Source organism: Staurois parvus, unplaced genomic scaffold (genome assembly GCF_062004578.1).
Source record: "Staurois parvus isolate SC_StPar_1 unplaced genomic scaffold, SC_StPar_1.0 ptg000221l, whole genome shotgun sequence".
NCBI lineage: Eukaryota > Metazoa > Chordata > Amphibia > Anura > Ranidae > Staurois > Staurois parvus.
Window position 1 is genome coordinate 1,463,508 of NW_028318017.1, and position 25,506 is coordinate 1,489,013.

Below are 25,506 nucleotides of genomic sequence, written 5' to 3' on the forward strand. Positions count from 1 at the left end.
TCCTGCTTTTTTTTTTTCACCAAGAAATTGAATGTACCTACTTGTTGTTGCTGTCCAAATAAATGTGGAATGTGTATTTGATCAATAAACATTTGGACTATGTATTTTTGGGGGGATTATTTCATGTTTAGTTGAATGTAGCACAGTGGCTAAATGGTTAGCACTTCCGCCTGGCAGTACTAGTGTAACAGGGTCACCGACAGGAGGAAGGAGGTCCCGATTCCTCTATATAGATCTTTATCTCACTAGAGGGATCACCGGCAAAAGGAAGGAGGTCCCGATTCCTCTATATAGATCTTTATCTCACTAGAGGGGTCACTGGCAGGAGGAAGGAGGTCCCGATTCCTCTATATAGATCTTTATATCACTAGAGGGGTCACCAGAAACCTCATTTAGAATACTGTTGAGATCTGGAGACCTCACATAAAAGTATTGATAAGATAGAACGCGTCAAGAGACGGGGAATAAAAATACTGATATCAGGAGAGACTTCAGAAACGTAACATGTCCAGTCCAGAGGAGAGAAGGGAAAGGGGAGACATGACTGAAGCCTTAACTACAACAAGGGAGTGAATAAGGTTCAGGAGGGCAGGATTTTCAATATGAAACCAAAATGAAGAAGACGGGACATGACCTCCAACTAACTGGAGGAAAGTTCACAACTAATCTCAGAAAGTATTATTTTACTGAAAGAGTAGTTGATGCTTGGAATACATTTCCAGTAGAGGTAGTGAGGCAGAGACAAATCACAGAGATCATCACAATAGTACACAATGAATGGCTATGAATGAAAGCCATTCATTGTGTACAGCTGTCATGTGATCACTGTGATTGGTCATAGCAATCACATGGTACTGGGCTGGCCTAATACAATGATCTGTCATCTGGCGGACACAGCAGGTGACATATCAGGATACAACAGAGCCACTAGACTTGGAGGACTTCATATGATGTCCACCCAGGATGGGAGAGATCCCGCTCAGCTGTCATTCTTCTATAGGCCGGTGGGAAGCAATTCATTACAGGGGACACTGTACAGGTTCTATATGTAGTCTCAGGGGTCCCTGTGGAAGTCCATGTGTGGACATTTCTACCTATGATAAATGACAGGCTAAACCCACCTGGAGACTTTCTCCACACCTGGAGTGTGCTGAGTTCTTGGAGAACGTCTACACAGTGTTTCCAGATTGGCTTTATCACCCCAACGAGCTTGCTCCAGTTCATGGATGTCATCATTATGTTTGGAGGATCTCACCAGTCAGGAGCCTTTCCTGTCATCCTACATGTTCCCTTCTGAGGATTGTTCTATCCTTCCAAACAAATGTATGAAATCATGGATGAGTCCTCCTTCTATGTGATCTAGAAGATCTTCAATCACAATGTCTTTATGGATGAAGTGGATGGCCCAGTTTATATATTATTTATTGCTTTACAGCTTTATTCCCTCCAGGATTCATTCTTTATTTATAGAACCATTCAAGGAAGTGTTCTTACCTTGAGAGATCTCCACCACCATTCCTCTGTGACCATTACATCCTTGTCATTTATGTCTAACATCTTCATTATCAGTGGATTGATAGATATTTTTATACTTTAGGATTTACTTTTGCATTTTTTTACCCAAAAAGGTCTGTTTTAGAGGTTTCTGTTTTATTATGTATACCTTTGTTTTTATCTTGTGTTCTGTGTCTTTAAGACTTTTCTATCTGTAGTAAAATATATTTTTTAAACAGTTGGTTGCATAAGAGTTAGGTTTATTGTTTCTTACTTTTTTTAGTTATTTTGGCACTTTCCTGGTATCCCTGTAAGGTAGATACAATGCTGGAATAGTTATTAGGGGACGTTTCTCGGGCTGCAGTTCCTCTGAACTCCACAAGATGGTGATCTCATTTCTCCCCAGACAGGACTTCTCTATGGAATACAGACAGGAAGTGATGTCAGGTACAGACAGGAAGTGATGTCAGGTAAAGACAGGACATTCGGAGAGGTGAGTTTGGAGAAAGCAGATCAGAGACTGGTGGATGTGGCAGCAGAGGAGGTAATAAGATGTTATTTACACCCAGTAACCCTACTGTCATGTCCGTCCTCTTCCTCCATAGTCATTTCCGTCCTCTTCCTCCATAGTTATGTCCATTCTTTTCCTCCATAGTCACGTTCATCCTCTTCCTCCATAGTCACGTTCATCCTCTTCCTCCATAGTCACGTCCGTCCTCTTCCTCCATAGTCACGTCCGTCCTCTTCCTCCATAGTCACGTCCGTCCTCTTCCTCCATAGTCACGTCCGTCCTCTTCCTCCATAGTCACGTCCGTCCTCTTCCTCCATAGTCACCTCCGTCCTCTTCCTCCATAGTCACCTCCGTCCTCTTCCTCCATAGTCACCTCCGTTCTCTTCCTCCATAGTCACGTCCGTCCTCTTCCTCCATAGTCACGTCCGTCCTCTTCCTCCATAGTCACGTCCGTCCTCTTCCTCCATAGTCACGTCTGTCCTCTTCCTCCATAGTCATGTCCGTCCTCTTCCTCCATAGTCACTGTGACATCTTTTATCTCCAGCAGATGATGATACACACATATATAGTGTGGGAACCCAGATGAACCCCTTCAGGGGCAGAACATTCCCCCACTTCCGGGGCCGGAACATTCTCCTCATTGTGGAGATAAATTCTAGTAATATGGTCCTCTAAACAAACAGCACTGACAATAAATAGACAAGACAAGGACCATCCTGACCATACATGGCCTACAAAGGGCAATGATGACACTACACAGGCAGCCAATGGGCAATCATTACACTATGCAGCCAACACAATGATGGAGTGCCGGGGTCAGGAGTATGGAGCATAGAGCCCCTTACATTGCTGCTCAGGAGGAAGAAAACATTCCCCAGCCGGCCATGAAGAATATGTTCCATCATTGGTGTCAGAGGGAGGGAAATACTGAGGGTTCTGAGGGAAGTAGAGGAGCTGAGGGGTCTCTCATGGGTTACTGAGGATGAGTTACTGAGGGTTACTGAGGATGAGAGACTTTAGGTCCCCTAAGGGGTAGTGGAGCTCAAGCGCTTTGAGGGGGTAGAGTAGCTGAAGGCATCTGGGTGGATAGGGTTGGCGGGGAGCAGGGCTCTGAGGAAAGAAATGTTTGTCAGGCTCAGGGGGACTCTGAGGTAGGGAGGGGGACTCTTGGTCTCTGATTGTCCTCTTACCTGCATTTACTTTCCAGACCTCCTTACTGAACTCCTACCAGGAAAGGAAGGCAACCTTCACCTTCTTACCATTTCACCGGTCATATATTATTTTCCAGTATACCAAGTGGAATGAAGGAGGGCAATGCTTCTCCCCTTGGTGGGCACTTGTTCTTAGAGGAGGTCTGTTGGTGCATTATTGACTAAAAGGTAGTCAGGGGTCAGTGCTATGCATCTTCAGGAGACACTCCAATACCTTCCCATAACACAGGCTCTGGCAGTGCCCGGTGCTGGAATTCAGAGCCCCAGGAACCCACCACCACTCTGTACAATGTTCTGGATATTACAGTATACTTGGCAATGAAGAGAACTAACCCCTCCATTATGTTGTTCTCCTCCTACCCACGATGGGCTATCATTGGAGGGAAGAAAACAAACTCCTCCCCCACAGCTCTCTACTACACCAGTAGCATCCTCCTGCTATCCAATCCAATCCCTTCTCTTATTGCAGAGAGTGACAGTGACATCACTCCTGTCAGTCAGCAGTCTGCCGGAGATTGAAGTACTGCAGTCAGAGTTCTAGCTATTAAAATCAGCAACACTGGCCAAAAGTCAGCAAGTTCCCCTTCCTAGACATCATGATGACCCGCCATTGACCTCACAGCACTGCCTCAGAGCAAACAAGTCATAGGAAGGATCGTATTTATCATTCCTTGTCTGCAGATCTAAAACTCATAAAAACCAGTTCAGAGACCAAACAAACCCAACAGAGAAAAGGGGATTTCTGAAACTGCAGGTCAAGCAGGTCCTGGGACCTCCAAGATGTAGCAAATACTAAAATGTCCAGCAACCCTCCTATTCCCCCCTCACATCCACATCCTATTATTGTGTGACCAATACCATCCAAATCATTCTTACTTTCATTTCCCAAAGTTATCCGTCTACAAGGAGACCTGTATAGATCACATGATGGCACCAATGAGGATGGAGGAGGACCGGAGTCACATGACTGAGAGGATACTAAACCTCACCCTGGAGATCATCTACCTGCTGACCGGAGAGGTGAGGAGGATTCTGGGAGGTCACATGACATCACTCTTATCTCTATTAATAAAACACAGACCTGACCGGAGAGGTGAGGAGGATTCTGGGAGGTCACATGACATTACTCTTATCTCTATTCATAAAACACAGACCTGACCGGAGAGGTGAGGAGGATTCTGGGAGGTCACATGACATCACTCTTATCTCTGTTAATAAAACACAGACCTGACCGGAGAGGTGAGGAGGATTCTGGGAGGTCACATGACATCACTCTTATCTCTATTAATAAAACACAGACCTGACCGGAGAGGTGAGGAGGATTCTGGGATTCTAACATGATATTCCTATTGGTTCCTCAATACAGAGATTTCCTCTTCTGAAGTCAGGTGATCATATGACCATCACAGTGCCTCCATGTGACTCCCTAAACCCTGAGAGACACAACATGCAGGAGATTCTAGAAGTCACCAAGAAGATGATGGAGCTGCTGACAGGAGAGGTGAGCGGTGCCGGGAATTCTGGGACATTCTCCAGTAACAGACAAGGGATGTGTCTGGATGGTGACTGTATCATTGTGTGTGTCAGGTTCCTATAAGGTGTCAGGGTGTCACTGTCTATTTCTCCATGGAGGAGTGGGAGTATTTAGAAGGACACAAGGACCTCTACAAGGACGTCATGATGGATGATCAGCAGACTTTCAGGAAGATTGTAAGGAAGGAATTTCCCCAGAATGAGACGATATTGAAGCTCACCCTGGAGATCCTCAGCCTGCTGACTGGAGAGGTGAGTGTAATGAAGGGGTTAAATAAAGAAAAAATCCTCTTGTGCTGCCAAACCTAATATGATGAACTAAGGGCTCGTTCACACTAGGCTGTTTTGCCAACGCTTGCCAAACGCCCCTATAGCGTTTGGCAAGCGTTGGTCCGGCGTTTGCGGAGCGTTTTTTAACGCTCGGCAAACGCTCCGCAAACGCCGCATGCGCGGTTTAGCGGCGGTTGCTAGGCGTTTGCCGAGCGTTAATAACGCCCCACAAACGCCTATAATGCAGTTTGAGTGGTGTTACCGCTCCGCAAACGCCCCGCAACCGCGTCGCAACCGCACCGCAAACGCCGGCCGGGCGTTTGCGGAGCGGCACCATAGACGAGAATAGGAGGCTTCAAAGCCTCCTGACTCGTCCAGAGGCGTCCGTTTTGCCGCGACGCGACGCAAATGCTCCCGTTAGAACAGCACCATGTGCTGTAATGTGCAGAATTGGCAGAGGCGTTTGGGAAGCGGTAAAAACGCTTCCCAAACGCCTCTCTGCCGCCTGCACACAAGGCTAGTGTGAACGTAGCCTAAGAGTGTCTGCAAACACCAAACTGCGTTCCCACAACACTACAAAATAAATGGAGAGATAAATAGTGCTGCGCTACTCACTAAAGCTAACCATAAAGTAAACACCTGACAGAGCCCCTATCTAAGGTGATAGAAGTGCATACCTAGAGAACCACCAAACACAAGGGAAGGAAAAGATCCAAAAACAATGGACGTCCTGCTAGGCAACACCAAATGTGAACAAACCAATGAGTGCAACTTCAACAAATGTGCAAATAGATAGTCTGAGTAATATATATCAAGGCATAAATAATAATATATATAACAAAGCACACAAAATATAAAGATAATAATATTCCATTAAACACCCGGCTGAGCCCTCAACACAATGACAGTTTGTGAATAAATGTCCGTAAATGCAGGAAAAATCAAGATCTGTAATGCAGAAAAATCTTCAAATCAGCAGATATTCCACATGTGACTTGGAAGAATCCTCCACCAGCGAGCGTGCACGCTCCCCTCCCATTTTCATCTCAGAATATATGTAAAATGTGCTTTAATATCAACCCGAAATCCAACCAGCTCTCCTCTGTAAGTACTTTACTGGCTCCTTCTCCAATTCCTCATCGGAAATCCATGTTCAAAAAAAAATGAAAGGACATCTCATAGTGTGATACGTCCATGTTTAATGTATAAAAACCGGGTATAGAATACTCAAAATCAGGCCAGCAGACCCATACAAGCATTGGTAATAACATACACAGGGACAGGTGTACCAAGATGGCGGCCACCGTCTGACCGGAAATGATGTCACCACACTTCCATCCTTCACATTACATCATGAATCATATGACTTCCTCAGGGACATGGATTCCTGATGGGGAATGGGAGGAGGAGTCAATAAGGTACTTGCAGAGGAGAGCTGGTTGGATTTCAGGTTGATAATAAAGCACATTTGATCTATAGTCCCGATATGTTTTGGACTTGGTTTTTTTGTTTGTTTTTTTTTGTTTGTTTTTTGTCTGAGTATAGATCTATGTTTGTTTGAAGCTATTTACTGGTGACTGGCTCACTACCTCTGCTGGAAGTTCACTCCAAGCATCAACTACTCTTTCAGTAAAATAATTCTTTCTGAGATTAGTTGTGAACTTTCCTCCAGTTAGTTGGAGGTCATGTCCTCGTGTTCTTCATTTTGGTTTCATGTTGAAAATCCTGCCCTCCTGAACCTTCTTCACTCTCTTGTTGTATTTAAAGGTTTCAGTCATGTCTCCCCTTTCCCTTCTTTCCTCCAGACTGGACATGTTACGTTCCTGAAGTCTCTCCTGATATGTTTCATGCCCCCAGACCTTTCACCATATTTGTTCCCCATCTCTGGACTGATTCTATCTTATCAATATCTTTATGTAAGTGAGGTCTCCAGAGCTGGACACAGTATTCTACATGAGGTCCAACTAAAGATCTACTGTATATAGAGGAATTAGGACCTGCCGGTGACCCCTCTAGTGATATAAAGATCTATATAGAAGAATCAGGACCTCCTTCCTCCTGCCGGTGACCCCTCTAGTGATATAAAAATCTATATAAAGGAATTGAGACCTCCTGCCGGTGATCCCTCTAGTGATATAAAGATCTATATAGAAGGAATCGGGACCTCCTTCCTCCTGCCGGTGACCCCTCTAGTGATATAAAGATCTATATAGAGGAATCATTACCTCCTTCCTCCATTTGGCGACCCCTCTAGTAATATAAAGATCTATATAGAGGAATTGGGACCTCCTTCCTCCTGCTGGTGACCCCTCTAGTGATATAAAGATCTATATAGAGGAATCAGGACCTCCTTCCTCCATTTAGCGACCCCTCTAGTAATATAAAGATCTATATAGAGGAATTGGGACCTCCTTCCTCCCGCCGGTGACCCCCCTAGTGGTATAAAAATCTATCCCTCCTCCCATGCTCGTCTCCAGGATTTCTCAAGGGCTTCACCCATCCTCTGGAACTCCCTACCCCAAGCTATCAGGCTATCACCTACTCTGCTCACCTTTAAGTGCACTCTGAAAACTCATCTCTTCAGGGTAGCCTACCCTGACCCCAGCTAATACTGGAATCCACTACTCTTCCTACCACTCCCTCCCCCACAGCTAATTACCTCTTGTACCACTATCCCCTCCCTCTTAGATTGTAAGCTCCAAGGAGCAGGGCCCTCTAATCCCTCTTGTATTGAACTGAATTGTTACTGTACTGTCTCCCTCCACAATATAAAGCGCTGAGCAAACTGTTGGCGCTATATAAGTCCTGTATAATAATATAGAGGAATCTGGACCTCCTTCCTCCTTTATGGACCCCTCTAGTTATGCATTCTAGAATTCTATTCGCTTTCCCCACTGTTTGCTCATTTTGCAATCATCTGAAATAAGTACCTCCAAGTCCTTTTCCTCTGTAGTGCTGGCCAACACTGTACCCCTGATGGTGTTCACTCTTGATGGATTCTTCTTCCCTAGGTGCATTATGTTGCATTTAGAAACATTGAACTGAAATTTTCACTTTTTTTTTACCAATCTCCCAGCAATGCCAAATCCTGTTCCATGTTACAGACACCTCCAGGGATATCCTCCCTATTACACACCTTTGTGTCATCAGCAGAGACATCCCCTTACCCAACAACCCTTTAGTTCTATCCCTTACATATAGATTACATAGAACAGCTCCCAGTACAGAACCTTGGGGTACACCACTAGTGACTGCTCTCTGTTCTGAGTGAACCCCATTTACAACCACACTCTGGTATCTCTCCTTTAGCCAGCTGCACATCCACTGAACCACCCAAGGGCTAAGTCCTAGCTTGTCCAACTTCTGTATTAGATCGTTATGTGGAACTGTATCACATGCCTTGCTGAAATCAAGATATTCTATGTCCACAGCACCACCCTGGTCCACAACATTGGTGATATAGATGAGTCTGGCATGGTCTGCCCTCAGTAAAGCCATGCTGCTTTGGATCCAGCAAGTTGTGTGTTTTTTAGATGATCAATGATCCTTCCTTTCAGGAGTGATTCCATTAACATGACTACCACCGATGTTAGACTCACTGGTCTGTAATTGCCGGCTTCTACCTTGCTGCCCTTCTTGTGGATCAGTACAATATTAGCTGTCCGCCAGTCATGGGGAACTTCTCCTGTTAGAAGAGATTGATTAAAAAGATCAGTTACTGGTCCAACAACTAGACCTCGAAGTTCTCAGATCTCTGGGATGATCCATCAGGGCCCATTGATTTATTAATCTTTAACCGAGCCAGTTCCTCTGCTGCTTCTGTCTCCAGAAATCCTAAAAGTGATCCATCATTACTGGAACCAATATGATTTCCCAATGCATTATTGTTAGTATAATTTATTTCTGAGAAGACTGAACAAAAGTCATTGTTTAAGTGGTTTGCTACATCCAGGTCTCCCCCAACATAGGTGTTGTGCCCAGTTTTCATTTTAGTGAACCCATCGTATTTTTTCTATCACTAATGTACCTAAAAATGTTTTATCTCCTTTCTTCATAGATTTAGTAATTTCCTCCTCTTTCTGTGCTTTGGCAGCGCTGATAATGTGTTTGGCCTCCTTTTGTATATTTTTATACTCTTCTCTATCACCTCCACCTCCTGTTTCCTTGAATCTCCTATATGATGATTTATTTTCCTTTACTATCCTACTTCTCTCTTTAGTGAACCATATTGGTTTTCTCTTCTGTTTATTCTTACTAACTTGCCTGACATATAATCTAGTTGCCTCCAGGATGGTAGACTCTAACAGTGCTCACTGATTACTTACTCCGGTCCTTTTACTCCAACCTTTCAACTCATTTTTTAGAAATTTGCCCATTTCACCAAAATTTGTCTTTTAGAATCTAAATATTTTGTTTTTGATTTTTCAGTTCTTAATTTATATTCAAATATTTTTATTGAAGAATTTTAACATACAAATGAGGGTATACGAACATCAGCATGAGAAGGTTCACATTTGGAAAGACCATTGTATGAGAAGGAAAAGATGAAAGATCCCCATTTGGCCGGGGACCTAGGGGTCCTCGTCTTATATACATGAGAGGTATGCTCGGTGTATTGTGAACCATGGTGGTGAACTAGTAAGATGTAGGTAGGGAGAGAACACAGGGAAGGGGGGGGGGGGAGGCACCATTTCAGTGGGGCAAGGGGATGTTATAGCGGTATCTATTAACCATCAATGTATTGAGCAATTGGGATTTTTTAACCATCGAGACCATTGAATCGTAAATTTGTGGTAGGAGGAGTTGTGAAGGGCTATTCTTCTTTCCATCTCACATTGGAGATTAAGGTCGGATATGAGGCATGACAGAAGGTGTAAGGGACCGCCTGGCGGTACCTCTAGCACTCCACTGGTCAGGTGCTTCCAGAGTGCGGAATCTAAGTCCCGGGGCACTTGTTCACCAGGGCCCCTGATGGTGGGGATGGACTTGGAGTGCACCGAGACCAGGTCGCGACTACTGGGCACACTCACCAATGGTAGAGGCGTCCGCCAAGGGCTCCCGCAGAGTAAGAGCCTGTTATGAGGAGGTCGGGAGATCACGACGGGATGGATGGATGGATGGCTGAGCAGGTGCCGGGTCAAACGAGCCGAGTCGGGAGCCGTGGGGTCTGCGAGGTACAAAACAGCGGGCAGAGAATAGTCGGGTCACACGCCAGGTCAGCAACAGTAAATCAGAACCAACAGGGGGCATCCAGGAGAGAGGTCAGGCAAGCCAAGGGTCAGGACAGGAGAGCACAGCAATGTCAGGAGCAATCCGGGTCAGCAACCATCAGAACACAGGTACACAGATCAGGAAACAGGAAAGACCAAACGGCAACCAGTGACAGCTCAGGGGGATTTAAATATTGCGCCCTGCGCTGTCATTGCTGCCAGGCGCGCCCGTGGACCCTAGTGCGCATGCGCGAGCTCCTCGCCGCGGCCGGCCTGGACCTAGCGCCCGCATCCCCGTGCAGGGCGGCGCACTGCACCTGCGCCGGGACCAGCACCGCGGCGATCCCTGACAGAAGGGGAGTGGAGGTGGATCACCATAATTTGGTAATATTAATTTTTGCGGCTGCTAGAGTGTGGATAATGATGATGCGTGAGTGTCAGGAATGGACTTGCCAGTAATGGTGGGACTCACCTGCCTTGTGGGCTGCAGTACCAGGGCTGGCCAGCGGGTGCTCCCAGCAATCAGAGACTCAACCCTGCAGCCAGCCAAACACCTGAAGTTGATTATGCAGGTGTATTTAAGGGATGGCCAGACCTGCAGTCTCTGCCTTGGTGTGTGTTTTTCCTGGGCCCTGTATCTTGTTCCTGCATCCCTGTTCCTGTTCCTGTCTGATTCGTTGCTGACCCTGCCTGATCCGGACCTCTGCTGACTTCTCCTGTTTTATCCCTGGCTTGTGACCCCCGACCATTCTCTGCCTGACCCCCTGTACCTACCTGCCCGATTGTTATTGACCCGGCCTGCCTGACAACGCTTGCATTGTATATATTGTTATCTGTGGGTGGTTTGGTTTGGTTCGTTTGCACTGTGTTATGTTTAGTATTGCACTGCGTTTGTGTTTGTATTGTTAGTCTTTAATAAATTATATTGTTTATAACTTATCTGAAGCCTGCGTTTCCCTGCGTCAGTCACATACCTCTGGTCATACCCTGGAGCCCTGACAGTGAGTTTATGGGGTATTTATCAATTCCGATGTGAAGGAGAGCTAGTGCTGGGTTTGGGGTTATCTGTGTTTCTGTGATTGAGGAAATTATCTGAAAACCTTGTTCCAATAGGATTTGAGGGACTTGCATGCCCAGATTAGGTGAAGAAGTGACCCTGTTTCTCCGCAGTGTCTCCAACAGGCTTGTGAATGTTGGGGGTAGTATAAGGATAATTTAGCAGAAGTTGGGTACCATTGATGGAGGATTTTCAGGTATGTTTCCCAGTGGGAGCTGCATTTCGAGGCTTTGAAGGTAATGGTGAATGCTTTTTCCCAGGTGTGTGGAGTTATTGATTGGAGAAGATTTTTCTCCCAGTTGGTTATGGAAATATTATATGTGGTGAATAGTGTTCCAATTATAATTGTGTAGAAAGTTGAGATTCCTTTCTTTGGGGGGTTTGACTTATGAAAGAATTGGTGTGCAGTTACAGGGATTTTTACTTCGAGTGGTAAATTCGTTTTATGTAGTGCGTGGGCTATTCGCATGTATGTAAATTGTTTTTTGGGAGGTGGGATTTCTTTTGGATAGTAGGGAAGGAGTCTGTAACGGACTGCCTGGCGGTACCACTAGCACTCCACTGGTCAGGTGCCCCCAGAGCACGGAATCTAAGCCCCAGAGCACTTGTTCACCAGGGCCCATGATGGTGGGGATGGACTTGGAGCGCTCCGAGACCCATTCTTGACTACTGAGTACACCCACCAGTGATAGGGGTATCCGCCATGGGCTCCCACAGGGGAGAGCCTGATATGAGGAGGTCGGGTGACCCCGATGGGATGGATGGATGGCTGAGCATGTGCGAGGTCAGACAAGCCAGGTCGGTAGCCATGGGGACGGTGCGGTACAAAGCAGCGGGCAGAGATTAGTCGGGTCACACGCCAGGTCAGCAACAGAAGGTCAGATCCAATAGGGGGCATCCAGGAGAGAGGTCAGGCAAGCCAGGGGTCAGAGCAGGAGAATACAGCGTGGTCAAGGACAATCCGGGTCCGCAATAATCCGGATACAGGTACACAGGTTCAGGGATTCAGAAAAGACCAGACGGCACTCAGTGACAGTTCAGGGCGGTTTAACCATTTCAATACCGTGCAATTTTCCCCCTTCCTGCCCAGGCCATTTTTCAGGTTTCAGCGCTCTCACACTTTGAATGACAATTGCGCGGTCATACAACATTGTACCCAAACTAAAATTTTATCATTTTCTTCACACAACTAGAGCTTTCTTTTGGTGGTATTTAATCACCGCTGGGGTTTTTATTTTTTGCTAAATTAACAAAAAAAGACCAAAAATTTTGAAAAAAAAACACGTTTTTTTTTTTGTTTCTGTTATAAAAGTTTACAAATAAATAATTGTTCTTCATAAATTTAGGCCGAGATGTATTCTGCTACATGTCTTTGGTGAAAAAAAGCCAAATTAGGATGTATTTTTTAGTTTGTAGGAAAGTTATAGAGTTTACAAACTATGGTATAGATCTGAATATTGATCAATCCTGAAGTACTGCCAGCCAATCTAATTTCTTGAGGTCCAAGAATGTCAGAATAGTACAGATATCCCCAAATGTCAGGACAGTACAGATATCCCCCAAATGTCAGGACAGTACAGATATCCCCCAAATGTCAGGACAGGACAGATATCCCCCAAATGTCAGGACAGGACAGATATCCCCCAAATGTCAGAACAGTACAGATATCCCCCAAATGTCAGGACAGTACAGATATCCCCCAAATGTCAGGACAGTACAGATATCCCCCAAATGACCCCTTTTTGCAGAGTAGACAGTCCGACGTACTTCATAAGAGGCATGGCGAGTTTTTTGAAGTTGTATTTTTTTGTCATAATTTTTCGGAAAATTAAAAAATTAAAAAAATTATTTTCACTATTTTTTTTTTTACATACTGTCACCAGTGCAGTACAGCGTCATCATATAACTGGCATGGCGGTGATCAGGGACACTGACTGGTGACAGTATGAAAAAAAAAAATATATATATTTTTTTTTAATTTTTTTATTATTTTTAATTTTTTATTACATTTTTTTTAATTTTTTTTTTTTAAGATTTTTTTTTCATATTTTACTATGACCAAAATAGTACAATGTTACCATAGTAACACTGTACTACTTTGGGGAAGTGATCAGTATTTTTTTTTTTTTTTTTACACAATTTGCTTATAGCAAAGAATTACTTTGCTATAAGCAAGCATTTACCTGAATGACATCGATTCATTCAGGTTTTTTTGTTTTTTTTGTGCTTAGCTGTGATTTGGCCACAGCTAATCACATGACATGTGCATGTGATTAGCTGTGACCATTCACAGCTAGACACTAGTATACAATGGATGGCATGAATGAAGCTATCCATTGTATACAACTGTCATGTGACCTGCTGTGATTGTTTACAGCAGGTCACATGGTACCAGCAACGGGGGCCGGTACTCAGATCTGTCATCGGCCGTGTCCGAGGTATACGGCCGGTGACAGATCGCGCCGCTGCATGGCTTTGCATTAGCGCAAACTGCGGGAGCACACCAAATGGTGTGCACCCGGAATGTCAAAGCACTTTTGAAGCCGCCAAACGGCCATGGTTAAATATCGCGCCCTGCGCTGTCATTGGTGCCAGGCGTGCGCCCGCGGCTTCTAGTGCGCATGCGCGAGTTCGGATGCCACGGCCGGCCCGGACCTAGTGCCGGCATCCCTGCACAAGGCGGCGCACTGCGCCTGCACCGGGACCAGCGCCGCGGCGATCCCTGACAGAGTCTAGTTTGTGTTTAGTATAGATGTCCTGGATATGAAGTATACCAAAATCTTTCCATAGTGTTAGGTTTAAGTGAGGAATGATGGACTGTAGGGATGACAGTGGGGTGGGGATTTGCAGGGTGTTTTTGTTTAGCCGGTTGTAAGTTAAAAAGTCAAACCAGGCAGTTAAAGAGGCTTGTATGCTGGGGTGTTTGTGTAGAGGTTTAGGTTGAGCTGTTTGGGGTATGAATAGCATGTCTGTTATTGTGTGTGGTAGAAACAGGGAAGTTTCCATAGTGGTCCAAGTTTTCTCAGTGGTAGGGTGCCACCAGAAGAAAAGCTGGTCTAATAGGACAGCTTGATAATACGATTTTAGATGTGGGAGTCCAGCTCCTCCCCTGGAGGGTGGACGTATGAGGAGATTCGTGGCACATCTGGGTCTCTTTGAGTTCCATAAGAATTTGTTTAGTATTGCTTGCAGTTTAGAGAAGAAGGTACAGGGAACCGGGATAGGGAGTGTACGGAAAATGTAGAGTATTTTGGGTAGTATGCACATTTTTAAGGTTGCTGTTCTGCCTAGTGTTGACAAAGTGGATGTGCGAAGGTTTTTGAGCTCCTGTGGGATAGTTTCAAGTAATGGTTTTGTCAGGGATCGCGGCGTCTCCTCGTCCGGAGCACGCGCACTGGCGACGGCTCACGCCGGGACACAAGCACCAGGTCCCGGCGGGCCACAGATGACAGGACGCCGCGCATGCGCAGTAGGAGCCGCGGGCGCGCCTCGGGCGGCCAATGACAGCCCGGGGGCGCGTCCTGGACGGCCAATAACAGTGCAGGGCGCAATATTTAAAGATGCCCTGCACTGTCACTAATCGCCGCAAGGTCTATCTGTGATCCTGAGTTCCTGTACCTGTATTTTGACCCTGACTACGCTGCCTTCTCCTGTGCTTTGATCCGGATTGTCCTGACTACGCTGCCTTCTCCTGCATTTGACTCAGATTGCCCTGACTACTCTGCCTTCTCCACTCCTGATCCTCGGCTTGTTTGACCTATCTGCGGACTGACTTATCCTGCTGACCCTGCGTGTGACCTGACTACTCTTGGCTTGCCGATTCTGTACCGCTGCTCGTGACCCATCCTGCTAGGTCCCGCCATCCTCCTCACATCTGGCTCTCCCGGTACCTATACATCCCCGGAGGTTGCCTCTGCCACTGGTAGGCCTGCTCAGAGGTCGTGACCTGGCCCTGGTCTGTTACAAGTCCATCCCCACCATCAGGGGCCTTGGTGAAAGCACAGACCGGGACTTAGATTCCACGCTTTGGGTAGGTCTGTCCAGTGGGCTGCCAGAGGCACCACTTGGCGGATCATAACAGGTTTGAAGTTATTGGTGTAAAGCTGATTGGTAGAAGCGGTGAGTTTGATCCCCAGATAAGGGATGCTATGTGTTTCCCAAGTGAACGGGAAGTGTTTAGAGAGAAGGTTTTGGGTTGCAGTAGGTGTATAGAGATTTAATATAGATGATTTGGGTTCGTTGAGTTTGTAATATGAGACTGCCGTATAATTATGGATATGCGTACGTATTGATTGGAGCGACTTATAGGGATTTGTGACCATTAGGATAATGTCGTCTGCGAAGAGACTAATTTTGTGTTCTTTTTGGAGAAGAGTGAATCCCGTGAAATTCGGGTCATTTCTAAGGTTGGACGCTAATGATTCAATAAGGCGAAAATTATGGGGGATAGTGGACAACCCTGTCTGGTTCCGTTGGATATAGAGAAAGGTTGTGAGAGTGTGCCGTTGGTTAGGACTTTGGCAGATGGATTGGAGTAGAGGGATAGAATTGCCGATAGCATCTGTTATTCCAAATTTTTGGAGTGTAAGTGTCATAAATTGCCAATGTATTCTGTCGAATGCTTTTTCCGCATCTAACGATAGGAGGAGGGAGGGTTGCTGATCAGATTTGAGATGGTGTAGAAGGGATATAATTCGTCTAGTAGCATCTGGGGCTTGCCTACCAGATATAAATCCCACCTGATCTGGGTGGATCAGTGTAGGTAGATGAGGGAGCAGTCTTTGAGCGATTATTTTGGCGTATATTTTTATGTCTGTGTTGAGAAGTGAGATCGGTCTGTAGTTCTGGACCAGTTGGGGATCTTTGCCTGGTTTCGGGATAGTGGTGATTATTGATTGTAGCATGTCGGGGGGAAATTCCCCTTTAGAGGCAACATGGTTGTATAGCGCCGATAGATGTGGCGTAAGGTTGGGTACAAATATTTTGTAAAATTTGTTTGTAAAGCCGTAAATCCCTGGCGATTTGTTTAAGGGGAGGGTTTTTATGTTTTTTTCAATTTCCATGAGAGAGATCGGCTCGGAGAGAGATTCGAGTTAAGACTGGGTAATTTGGGGTAAGTTCGTGTCAGTTAGAAAATTCTCAATGTATAAATTTGTTGGTTGGGTTGTATTTGGGTCGTCTTTTATATTATATAGTGTTTGGTAATAAGAGGCGAAAGCATTGGCTATATCCTGCGGGTTTGTTAGTGGGGTGTGTGTGGTGGGGTGTTGGATTGTGAGGATTTTGGTTTTGAGTCATTTTTGTTTAATGGTTTTAGTTAAAAGTGAGTTTGCTTTGTTACCAAGTGCGTAGAATTTGGATTTCGTTTTTTGAAGGTTAATATCGTAGTTGTGAAGTAAGATGGTGCGTAATTTGTTTCTATCTAGGTTTAGGGCCGTGGTTGTGGAGGGATTTGGATTTTTTTTGTTGATCTCTTCGTTTAATTGGATGGAAGTCAGTAATTGGTCAATTTGTTGGGAGCGTTGTCTGTTGATACGGGAGTTTAGTTGTATGAGGATACCTCTCATGTAGGCTTTGTATGTTGACCAAAGTGTAGTAATAGAGATATCAGGGGTGGAATTAATGTCAAAGAAAAGATTGTGGGCTTCTAGTAGATGTTTCTGATTCTCTGGAGTTTTCAGGATTGCAGAATTTAGTCTCCATATGGGCGGGATTGCCGAGCGTCGATTGTTGTCTAAGGATATGTTGATTGGAGCATGGTCAGACCAAGTTATAGTGCCAAGTTTTGATGACGTTACATGTTGTAGCGTCCATTTGTCAGTAACGAAAAAGTCGATTCTCGAATATGAAAGATGAGGAGGGGAGTAGTATGTATAGTCTCTCTCAGTGCCGTGTTGGCATCTCCAGATGTCGTACAGATCATGGTCATGTAGGAAGTGATTGAAGTTAAGTTTGGTGGGTCTTTGGCCGGAGGATGAATCTAGAAGTGGGTTGCTCATAACGTTAAAGTCACCACCAATGATAAGTCTGCCTTGTTTGTGGTGTGCAATGACCTTGTAAAGCTTGTGGTAGAAATGCATCTGTTTAGTGTTTGGGCCGTAGACGTTCACTAAGGTGTAGGTTATGTCATTTATTTGGCATACCAGGATGTGGTAGCATCCATGTGGATTGGCTGTTTTTGAAATGATGCGGAATGAAATAGAGTCATTAATGGCAGTAATAACTCCATTCTTTTTCTTGATGTTGGTTGCCATAAATATGTGGGTGAAACGGTGGAGATATATTTTGGGGGGTTTTTCTGTAGCGAAGTGGGATTCTTGTATAAAAAGTATGTCGGCTTGGGATTTCCGGGCCTCGTAGGATTTCGAGGTTTAGGCCTCGTACATTAAGAGATGTGATATTAAACATAGGTAAGTTCTTTTTCCAGGTATATTGTTAGTTGGGTTGTTGTTTGAATGGATCGTAGTTCAGTAGGTGTCTCTTTGAGATGGAAAGTGGTGTTATTGTTGTAATATGGATTAGGCTAGATTAGAGAGTTGGAGTGAGTATTCCAGAGATATGCAAGGTTTTCAGATCTTGGGGTATAAGTGGGTATCTGGAGCGGTGCCGTGGCAGGGGGGAGGTAGGGACACAGAGAACAATAAAAAAACACTTGCAGAAAATGCAAGTAGTCCAAGTAGCTTTCATTGCTACTTGAGAACTGGGGGGTTTGAACGGGCTTTGACCACCGAAGGGGTCATGCCAACTATAAAGATGTAGAACAAGTATCATCGGGTTTAGGCCGATTGCCAGAAAGTGGTATGTTGAAAAGAGGCCTCTGGGGAGAGGTATAGGTGTTCCTGAGCATGGAGAATGCCGCTTTAATGGTTCTGATGCCTCCATATGTTGAATGGAGGTAGGTGTAGTTTCTTGTGGATGTTCCAGGCTTTGAGTAGGTCCAGAAAAAGGGGGTTTGTGAAAAGGAATTCACAGAAAAGCGGCTACATAATGAACAGAATGTGATACTCAGAAAAATTTCCAAAAATTATACTTTATTACATATAAATATTTGACATATGGGCAGTCGCCCTGGTTTACCATCACCTCAGTATGAGACAATACACACAGACCTAAAACCATATAAAATCACACCAAGACCGGTCTGGATAGATGTGCAGCAAAGACTATGACCGCTGAAGTCTAAAGTCTTTGTAGCACTGGTACATAGGTTAACACTTCCTAAAGGAGGTGTATACAAAAATTATACCATAGGTATACAATGTCATATGCTATATATATATAGAGACATATGTCATAACCATGTAGGTTATATCCCATATAGGGAAATTTCCAAAAATTATACCAAGGGTATATAATGTCACATGCATGCAACACAGCGAGCACAATGTGCGTCAAAAGAGAGGCATAACCATAAGCCTATATTAGGCAATAGATGGATATCACATACAAAATGCAGTACAATCCTATGCCGGCACATATGGTTGGGGCCCATTTATCTGTAATAGAAGTGACTGGTTCTTAGGACTCTTAAATGAGAAAAAGCCCTGATTATTGCCTGGATGGAGAAATAGATGCAAATGGCAGAACACTGCTTAAGATGGTTTCTTCACCACAACATGTGGACTGCAAACCACTTTTTGTTGGAAACAAGATAAGGCCCAATGGATCTTCCGCCTGTTGAAATATACGTGGTATGCCTTGTTTCTTTATGTGAAGCACCATAATGTCCCCATCCTGTAGTAAGACAAACAATATGAGGAAAGTCACTGTAAGAGCTTTCACTCTATGGTAGACGTTATTGTCATATAGATCGCATGGGACCTTTTATCTAATGTCTTGTAACAATCCACTCACCACCTGTGCAATGGGTAGTAGGAAAGGAAAAGATGTCCTTCATAGGTACTGCCCTGTGGAACCAAGGAACCACCGCTTACATCAGCCGACATACCGCGGGTTCCGACCTCTCCATGGCGCCTGTGCTGCCTTAGCATAACTCATGGCATGTGAAAATGGCTACCTCCTTGTAGGTCGGCGTGCGTTCCACCTTTTACATAAGTGGGTGGGTCTTAACCCACTATAAATAGGAAGCTGAAATGCAGGAATCTCATTGGTCCTGACGAAGCTGAGTGAGATACGCCCATCGGCGAAACGCGTTGACGTCATACGTCAGATACGTCACTTCCGGTCATGCGCACTAGGTGGAACGCACGCCGACCTACAAGGAGGTAGCCATTTTCACATGCCATGAGTTATGCTAAGGCAGCACAGGCGCCATGGAGAGGTCGGAACCCGCGGTATGTCGGCTGATGTAAGCGGTGGTTCCTTGGTTCCACAGGGCAGTACCTATGAAGGACATCTTTTCCTTTCCTACTACCCATTGCACAGGTGGTGAGTGGATTGTTACAAGACATTAGATAAAAGGTCCCATGCGATCTATATGACAATAACGTCTACCATAGAGTGAAAGCTCTTACAGTGACTTTCCTCATATTGTTTGTCTTACTACAGGATGGGGACATTATGGTGCTTCACATAAAGAAACAAGGCATACCACGTATATTTCAACAGGCGGAAGATCCATTGGGCCTTATCTTGTTTCCAACAAAAAGTGGTTTGCAGTCCACATGTTGTGGTGAAGAAACCATCTTAAGCAGTGTTCTGCCATTTGCATCTATTTCTCCATCCAGGCAATAATCAGGGCTTTTTCTCATTTAAGAGTCCTAAGAACCAGTCACTTCTATTACAGATAAATGGGCCCCAACCATATGTGCCGGCATAGGATTGTACTGCATTTTGTATGTGATATCCATCTATTGCCTAATATAGGCTTATGGTTATGCCTCTCTTTTGACGCACATTGTGCTCGCTGTGTTGCATGCATGTGACATTATATACCCTTGGTATAATTTTTGGAAATTTCCCTATATGGGATATAACCTACATGGTTATGACATATGTCTCTCTATATACAGTTGCAAGAAAAAGTATGTGAACCCCTTGGGATTACGTGGAGTTTTGCATGAATTGGGCATAAAATGTGCTCTGAACGTAATCTAAGTCACAACAATAGAAGAACACAGTCTGCTGAACATAATACTACACAAACATTAGATGTTGCCATGGTTTAATTGCACATAACATGTAAACATTCACAGTGCAGGGAGGAAAAAGTATATGAACCTTTGGACTTAATAACTGGTTGACCCTCCTTTTGGCAGCAATAACCTCAACCAAACGTTTCCTGTAGTTGCAGATCAGACCTGCACAACGATCTGGAGTCATTTTGGACCACTCCTCTTCACAAAACTGTTTCAGTGTAGCAATATTCTTGGGATGTCTGGTGAGAATCGCTCTCTTAAGGTCATGCCACAGCATTTCAATCGGGTTGAGGTCAGGACTCTGACTGGGCCACTCCAGAAGGCGTATTCTGTGCTGTTGCAGCCATTGTTTTGTTGAATTACTTGTATGCTTTATGTCATTGTCCTGTTGCATCACCCATCCTCTGCGGAGCTTCAGTTGGCGGACAGATGGTTGTACGTTTTCCTGCAAAATGTCTTGGTAAACTCTGGAATTAATTTTCCCATCAATGACAACAATCTGTCCAGGCCCTGAGGCAGCAAAGCAGCCCCAAACCATGATGCTCCCTCCGCCATGTTTTACAGTGGGGATGAGGTTTTGATGTTGGTGTGCTGTGCCTTTTTTTCTCCACACATAGTGTTGTGTGTTCTTCCCAAACAACTCAATCTTGGTTTCATCTGTCCACAGTACATTTTTCCAGTAGTGCTGTGGAACATCCAGGTGCTCTTTTGCAAACTTCAAACGTGCTGCAATATTCTTTTTGGACAGCAATGTCTTCCTCCGTGGTGTCCTCCCATGTACTCCATTCTTGTTTAATGTTTTCCTTATTGTAGATGTGTCAACAAAAATGTTAGCATGTGCCAGAGATTTCTGTAGGTCTTTAGCTGACACTCTGGGATTCTTCTTTACCTCATGCAGCATTCTGCGCTGTGCTCTTGCAGTCATTTTTACAGGACGACAACGCCTAGGGAGAGTAGCAACAGTGCTAAACTTTCTCCATTTGTAGACAGTCTGTCTTACCGTGGACACATGAACATCAAGGCTTTTGGAGATACTTTTGTAACCCTTTCCAGCTTCATGCAAGTCAACAATTCTTGATCGTAGGTCTTCTGAGAGCTCTTTTCTGCGAGGCATGGTTGACATCAGACAGTGCTTCTTGAAACCAGTGAACCCAAAACAGGTGTGTGTTTTTTAAGGGCAGGACAGCTGTCAGCAACACATCCAATATCATCAAACTGATTGGAGTCAAGGTTGGCTCACTCCTGGCTCCAATTAGCTGTGGGAGAAGTCATTAAGCTAGGGCCTCACATACTTTTTCCTCCCTGCACTGTGAATGTTTACATGTTATGTGCAATTAAACCATGGCAACATCTAATGTTTGTGTAGTATTATGTTCAGCAGACTGTGTTCTTCTATTGTTGTGACTTAGATGACATTCAGAGCACATTTTATGCCCAATTCATGCAAAACTCTACGTAATCCCAAGGGGTTCACATACTTTTTCTTGCAACTGTATATAGCATATGACATTGTATACCTATGGTATAATTTTTGTATACACCTCCTTTAGGAAGTGTTAACCTATGTGCCAGTGCTACAAACACTTTAGACTTCAGTGGTCATAGTCTTTGTAGCACATTTATCCAGACCGGTCTTGGTGTCATTTTATATGGTTTTAGGTCTGTGTGTATTGTCTCATACTGAGATGATGGTAAACCAGGGCGACTGCCCATATGTCAAATATTTATATGTAATAAAGTATAATTTTTGGAAATTTTTCTGAGTATCACATTCTGTTCATTATGTAGCCGCTTTTCTGTGAATTCCTTTTCACAAACCCCTTTTTTCTGCATGCCTTTTTGGGCTACTGAATGGAAGCCATCTATTGGGTGATACGGTAATTTATTTTGCAACCTCTAAAAAACTACCTTCATTCTTTGAGTAGGTCCAGGCCTGCTTCCAGGGTTTTGATCGTAAAGATCCTGCCTTGATGCCGCACTGTTAGCTTTGTGGGGAAACCCCATTGGTACGATATACTGTGGTTTCTTAGGACTTTGGTAATGGGAATAATTTTTTTCCTGTTGAGGAGTGTGGCTTTGGATAGATCCGCATACAGTCGGAGATTTGCGTGTGATGGCGGGAGCGGAGGTGGATTCCTGGCCGCCGTCATGATTTTTTCTTTAATGTGGTAGAAATGTATGCGGGCCAATACATCTCTTGGAATAGATGCTGACAGAAATGAAGGCTTTGGTAGCTGGTGGGCTCGATCAATCGCCAGCTCCAGGTCAGGAAGTGATGGGATAAGGAGTTTGATATATGTAAGTAAGGTAACAGCGTCTCGCTAGTAACTGATTCAGGGATCCCTCTGAATTTAATGTTGTTACGGTGTGATCGATCTTCCAAGTCAGCTCATTTTAGGTTGATTTGTTCGATGTCAGATGAGTGATCCGCATGAGCATCAATGAAATCATTATGTGCAGTTATAATATCTCCCATGTTAGTTTCAATGTGACGTATTCTGCGTTCCTGTCGTTGTACTACGTTAGTAATTTGACTTAGCGGAAATGTCGTCATGTAAGGCTTGTTGCAGTGAGGTCAGCATATTTTTCATGGAAATTTCCGTTAGCGGATGGTCTGATGCAGGAAACGTATCTATGTCAGGCAATGCTGTGTGAGGTGGCTGAGGCGGGAAGTTTAGGGCCTGGTATGAGGGGTCGAGGTCATGGTCCAGTCGTGGCCGAGACTTGGCTTGGCTGCTAGTTGTGGGGGACAATGGGGGTGACAACTCACAAGGGTCCCCTGGATATAGCGATTGACGCAGCCTGGTATCTGTTTGCTGGGCCATGTAGTCCCCCTCAGGTCTCCTGCTGTCTCCTTGGATGCTGCAGCCGGCGCCATCTTGGATTCCCGGCGTGACGGCCAGGAAGAATTGCGTTAATTTCCCCGGCTGCCCCAGGGTTTTTCTCCTGCGGGGGATGTCTGGAGAGGTGTGGGCACCCTTTAGGAATGTAGCTGTGGGGTTATTGTCTCCCTGGACCGGTGTGTGCGGTGTTAGTTCTGGCGGGTGGACGGAGCTCTCAGTGCAGAGCGTCCATCCGGGAGCCGGCCGCGCATGCGCCCTCAGTTTTTAATTTAATATCAAACCAAAGACATTGGTGATCACGAGAATTTTCTCCCATCCAAACATTAGACAGTTGATCCCCATTTGTCAGTACTAGGTCTAGAATATGATCACCTTGGGTTGGACTTTTTACTGTGTTAGAGAAGCCCCATTCAGTGCTTCCCTTACATCTCTGCTCCTGCTTGTAATAGCAGTTTGAGAATTCCAGTTAATGTCAGGCATGGTGACGTCACCCATAATGAAAACCTCCCCCTTCATTGCCATTTGTGTTATCTCATCAATCAAGAAGTCATCCTAATCTTCAATCTGTCCTGGGGGTCTGTATATGACACCAATTCTAAGGGAAGATCCCTCTCTGGTTGGAAGGCAGACCCAGAGGGTTTGCAGTATTTCATTTGTTGTTTGAATTAATGTTCTCCTTATGCTATTTCTGACATATATGACAACTCCACCTCCCCTCCCCCCTACTCTGTCTTTCCTGTATAGTGTATTATTTATTTATTTCAGGTACTTCTATAGCGCCATCAATTTATCATCTTACATATATATTGTACATTCACATCAGTCCCTAACCCTCAAGGAGCATGCAATCTAAGGGCCCTAACTCACATTCATACATACACATACTAGGGCCAATTGAGACAGGATTCAATTAACCTACCAGCATGTCTTTGGAGTGTGGGAGGAAACCGGAGTACCCGGAGGAAACCCACACAGGCACAGGGAGAACATGCAAACTCCAGGCAGGTGGTGCCGTGACTGGGATTCGAACCAACGACCCTAATACTGCCAGGCAGAAGTGCTAACCATTTAGCCACTGTGCTGCCCTGGTATACCCTGGTATAGTTACTTCCCAGTCATCTGAATCCTTGAACCACGTCTCTGTAATTACAAGAAGGTCCAAGTGGTCCCTAGACATAAGAGCTGTCAGCTCACAAAGCTTGTTGCCTAAACTGGGAGCATTAGTGCAATGACATGACAAGCACTGCCATCTACTGCTTTATTTTTACCAGTCGAAACTGTAACTGAAGTGACCCCATCAGCCCCGTCCTGAGCAACACCAACCTCACATTTGTTTCAGCCTGCTGGGGACAGAAATGATCCTCAACAATGACATCTCTGCCCCCATTTCTCAGTTTAAATGCATGTCCAAAAACCTCCTAAATTCCATAGTAAGGAGCTGAGCGCCCTTGTGTGAGGGATGCAGACCATCTCTATTGTACAGCTCAATGTCAGACCACCTGATGGCATCATGACTAACAGAACCAAAACCTTCAGCTTTGCACCAATCCTTTCACCAAACATTGGACTCTGCTATACCAAGTACTTCCTCTTGTTGTCCATTATGGACAGGTAAGACCTCTTTGTATCACACAGAACTGTACAGGAGTCATGAAGAAATCTACCGACAATGACACAAGAAGGAGATCTCATCGTATGACCACAAGATCCTCGAGAATCCAGAATCCCATCACCATCCCTCCACCTCCATCCCTGATCCCTACAAGGCAGAAGACACAGAAGATTCTAGAAGTCACCAAGAAGATGATGGAGCTGCTGACAGGAGAGGTGAGCAGTGCCGGGAATTCTGGGACATTCTCCAGTAACAGACAAGGGATGTGTCTGGATGGTGACTGTATCATTGTGTGTGTCAGGTTCCTATAAGGTGTCAGGGTGTCACTGTCTATTTCTCCATGGAGGAGTGGGAGTATTTAGAAGGACACAAGGATCTCTACAAGGACGTCATGATGGACAATCAGCCGCCCCTCACATCACCGGGTAAGAGGAGACTTTATTGTAAAGGAGAGAGCAGTACGGAGGATCCACCTAGATCCCCCATCATCTGATAAACACATAGAAACAATGGATTCAGTCTCAGGAGATGGGAGGCAGCAGTGTGGGACCTCTGCAGCTTGTCTCATGTGGACAACTAGGCCACCACTGATTGCTGAATATTATGAGTCCTGACCGTTACACTGTATAATTTATATTGTACATTCCATACTCCTGACCCCTGCACT

The 25,506-nt window shown here is 44.9% G+C and overlaps 2 protein-coding genes across 2 annotated transcripts in view; both read left to right on the forward strand.

The window, feature by feature from the left end:
* The window catches only part of LOC149460737 (uncharacterized), a 100,532-nt gene that overhangs the window by 34,996 nt on the left and 40,030 nt on the right, over positions 1 to 25,506 (forward strand). The window lies entirely within an intron of this gene.
* On the forward strand, positions 1,958 to 25,259 carry LOC149460738 (uncharacterized). The gene is made up of 3 exons (XM_089679198.1): positions 1,958 to 2,038; positions 4,804 to 5,001; positions 24,863 to 25,259. The coding sequence occupies exons 1-3, from the start codon at positions 1,958 to 1,960 to the stop codon at positions 25,148 to 25,150; spliced, it is 567 nt and encodes a 188-aa protein (XP_089535324.1). The 3' UTR covers positions 25,151 to 25,259.

What these genes read in the sequence shown, in the direction of transcription:
- LOC149460738 (XM_089679198.1), top strand. Translation starts at nt 1,958, where the DNA reads ATGTCAGGTAAAGACAGGACATTCGGAGAGGTGAGTTTGGAGAAAGCA. An exon ending in TGGATGTGGCAGCAGAGGAG is followed by an intron (nt 2,039 to 4,803) that starts GTAATAAGATGT and finishes TGTGTGTGTCAG; the next exon opens with GTTCCTATAAGGTGTCAGGG. An exon ending in TCAGCCTGCTGACTGGAGAG is followed by an intron (nt 5,002 to 24,862) that starts GTGAGTGTAATG and finishes TGTATCACACAG; the next exon opens with AACTGTACAGGAGTCATGAA.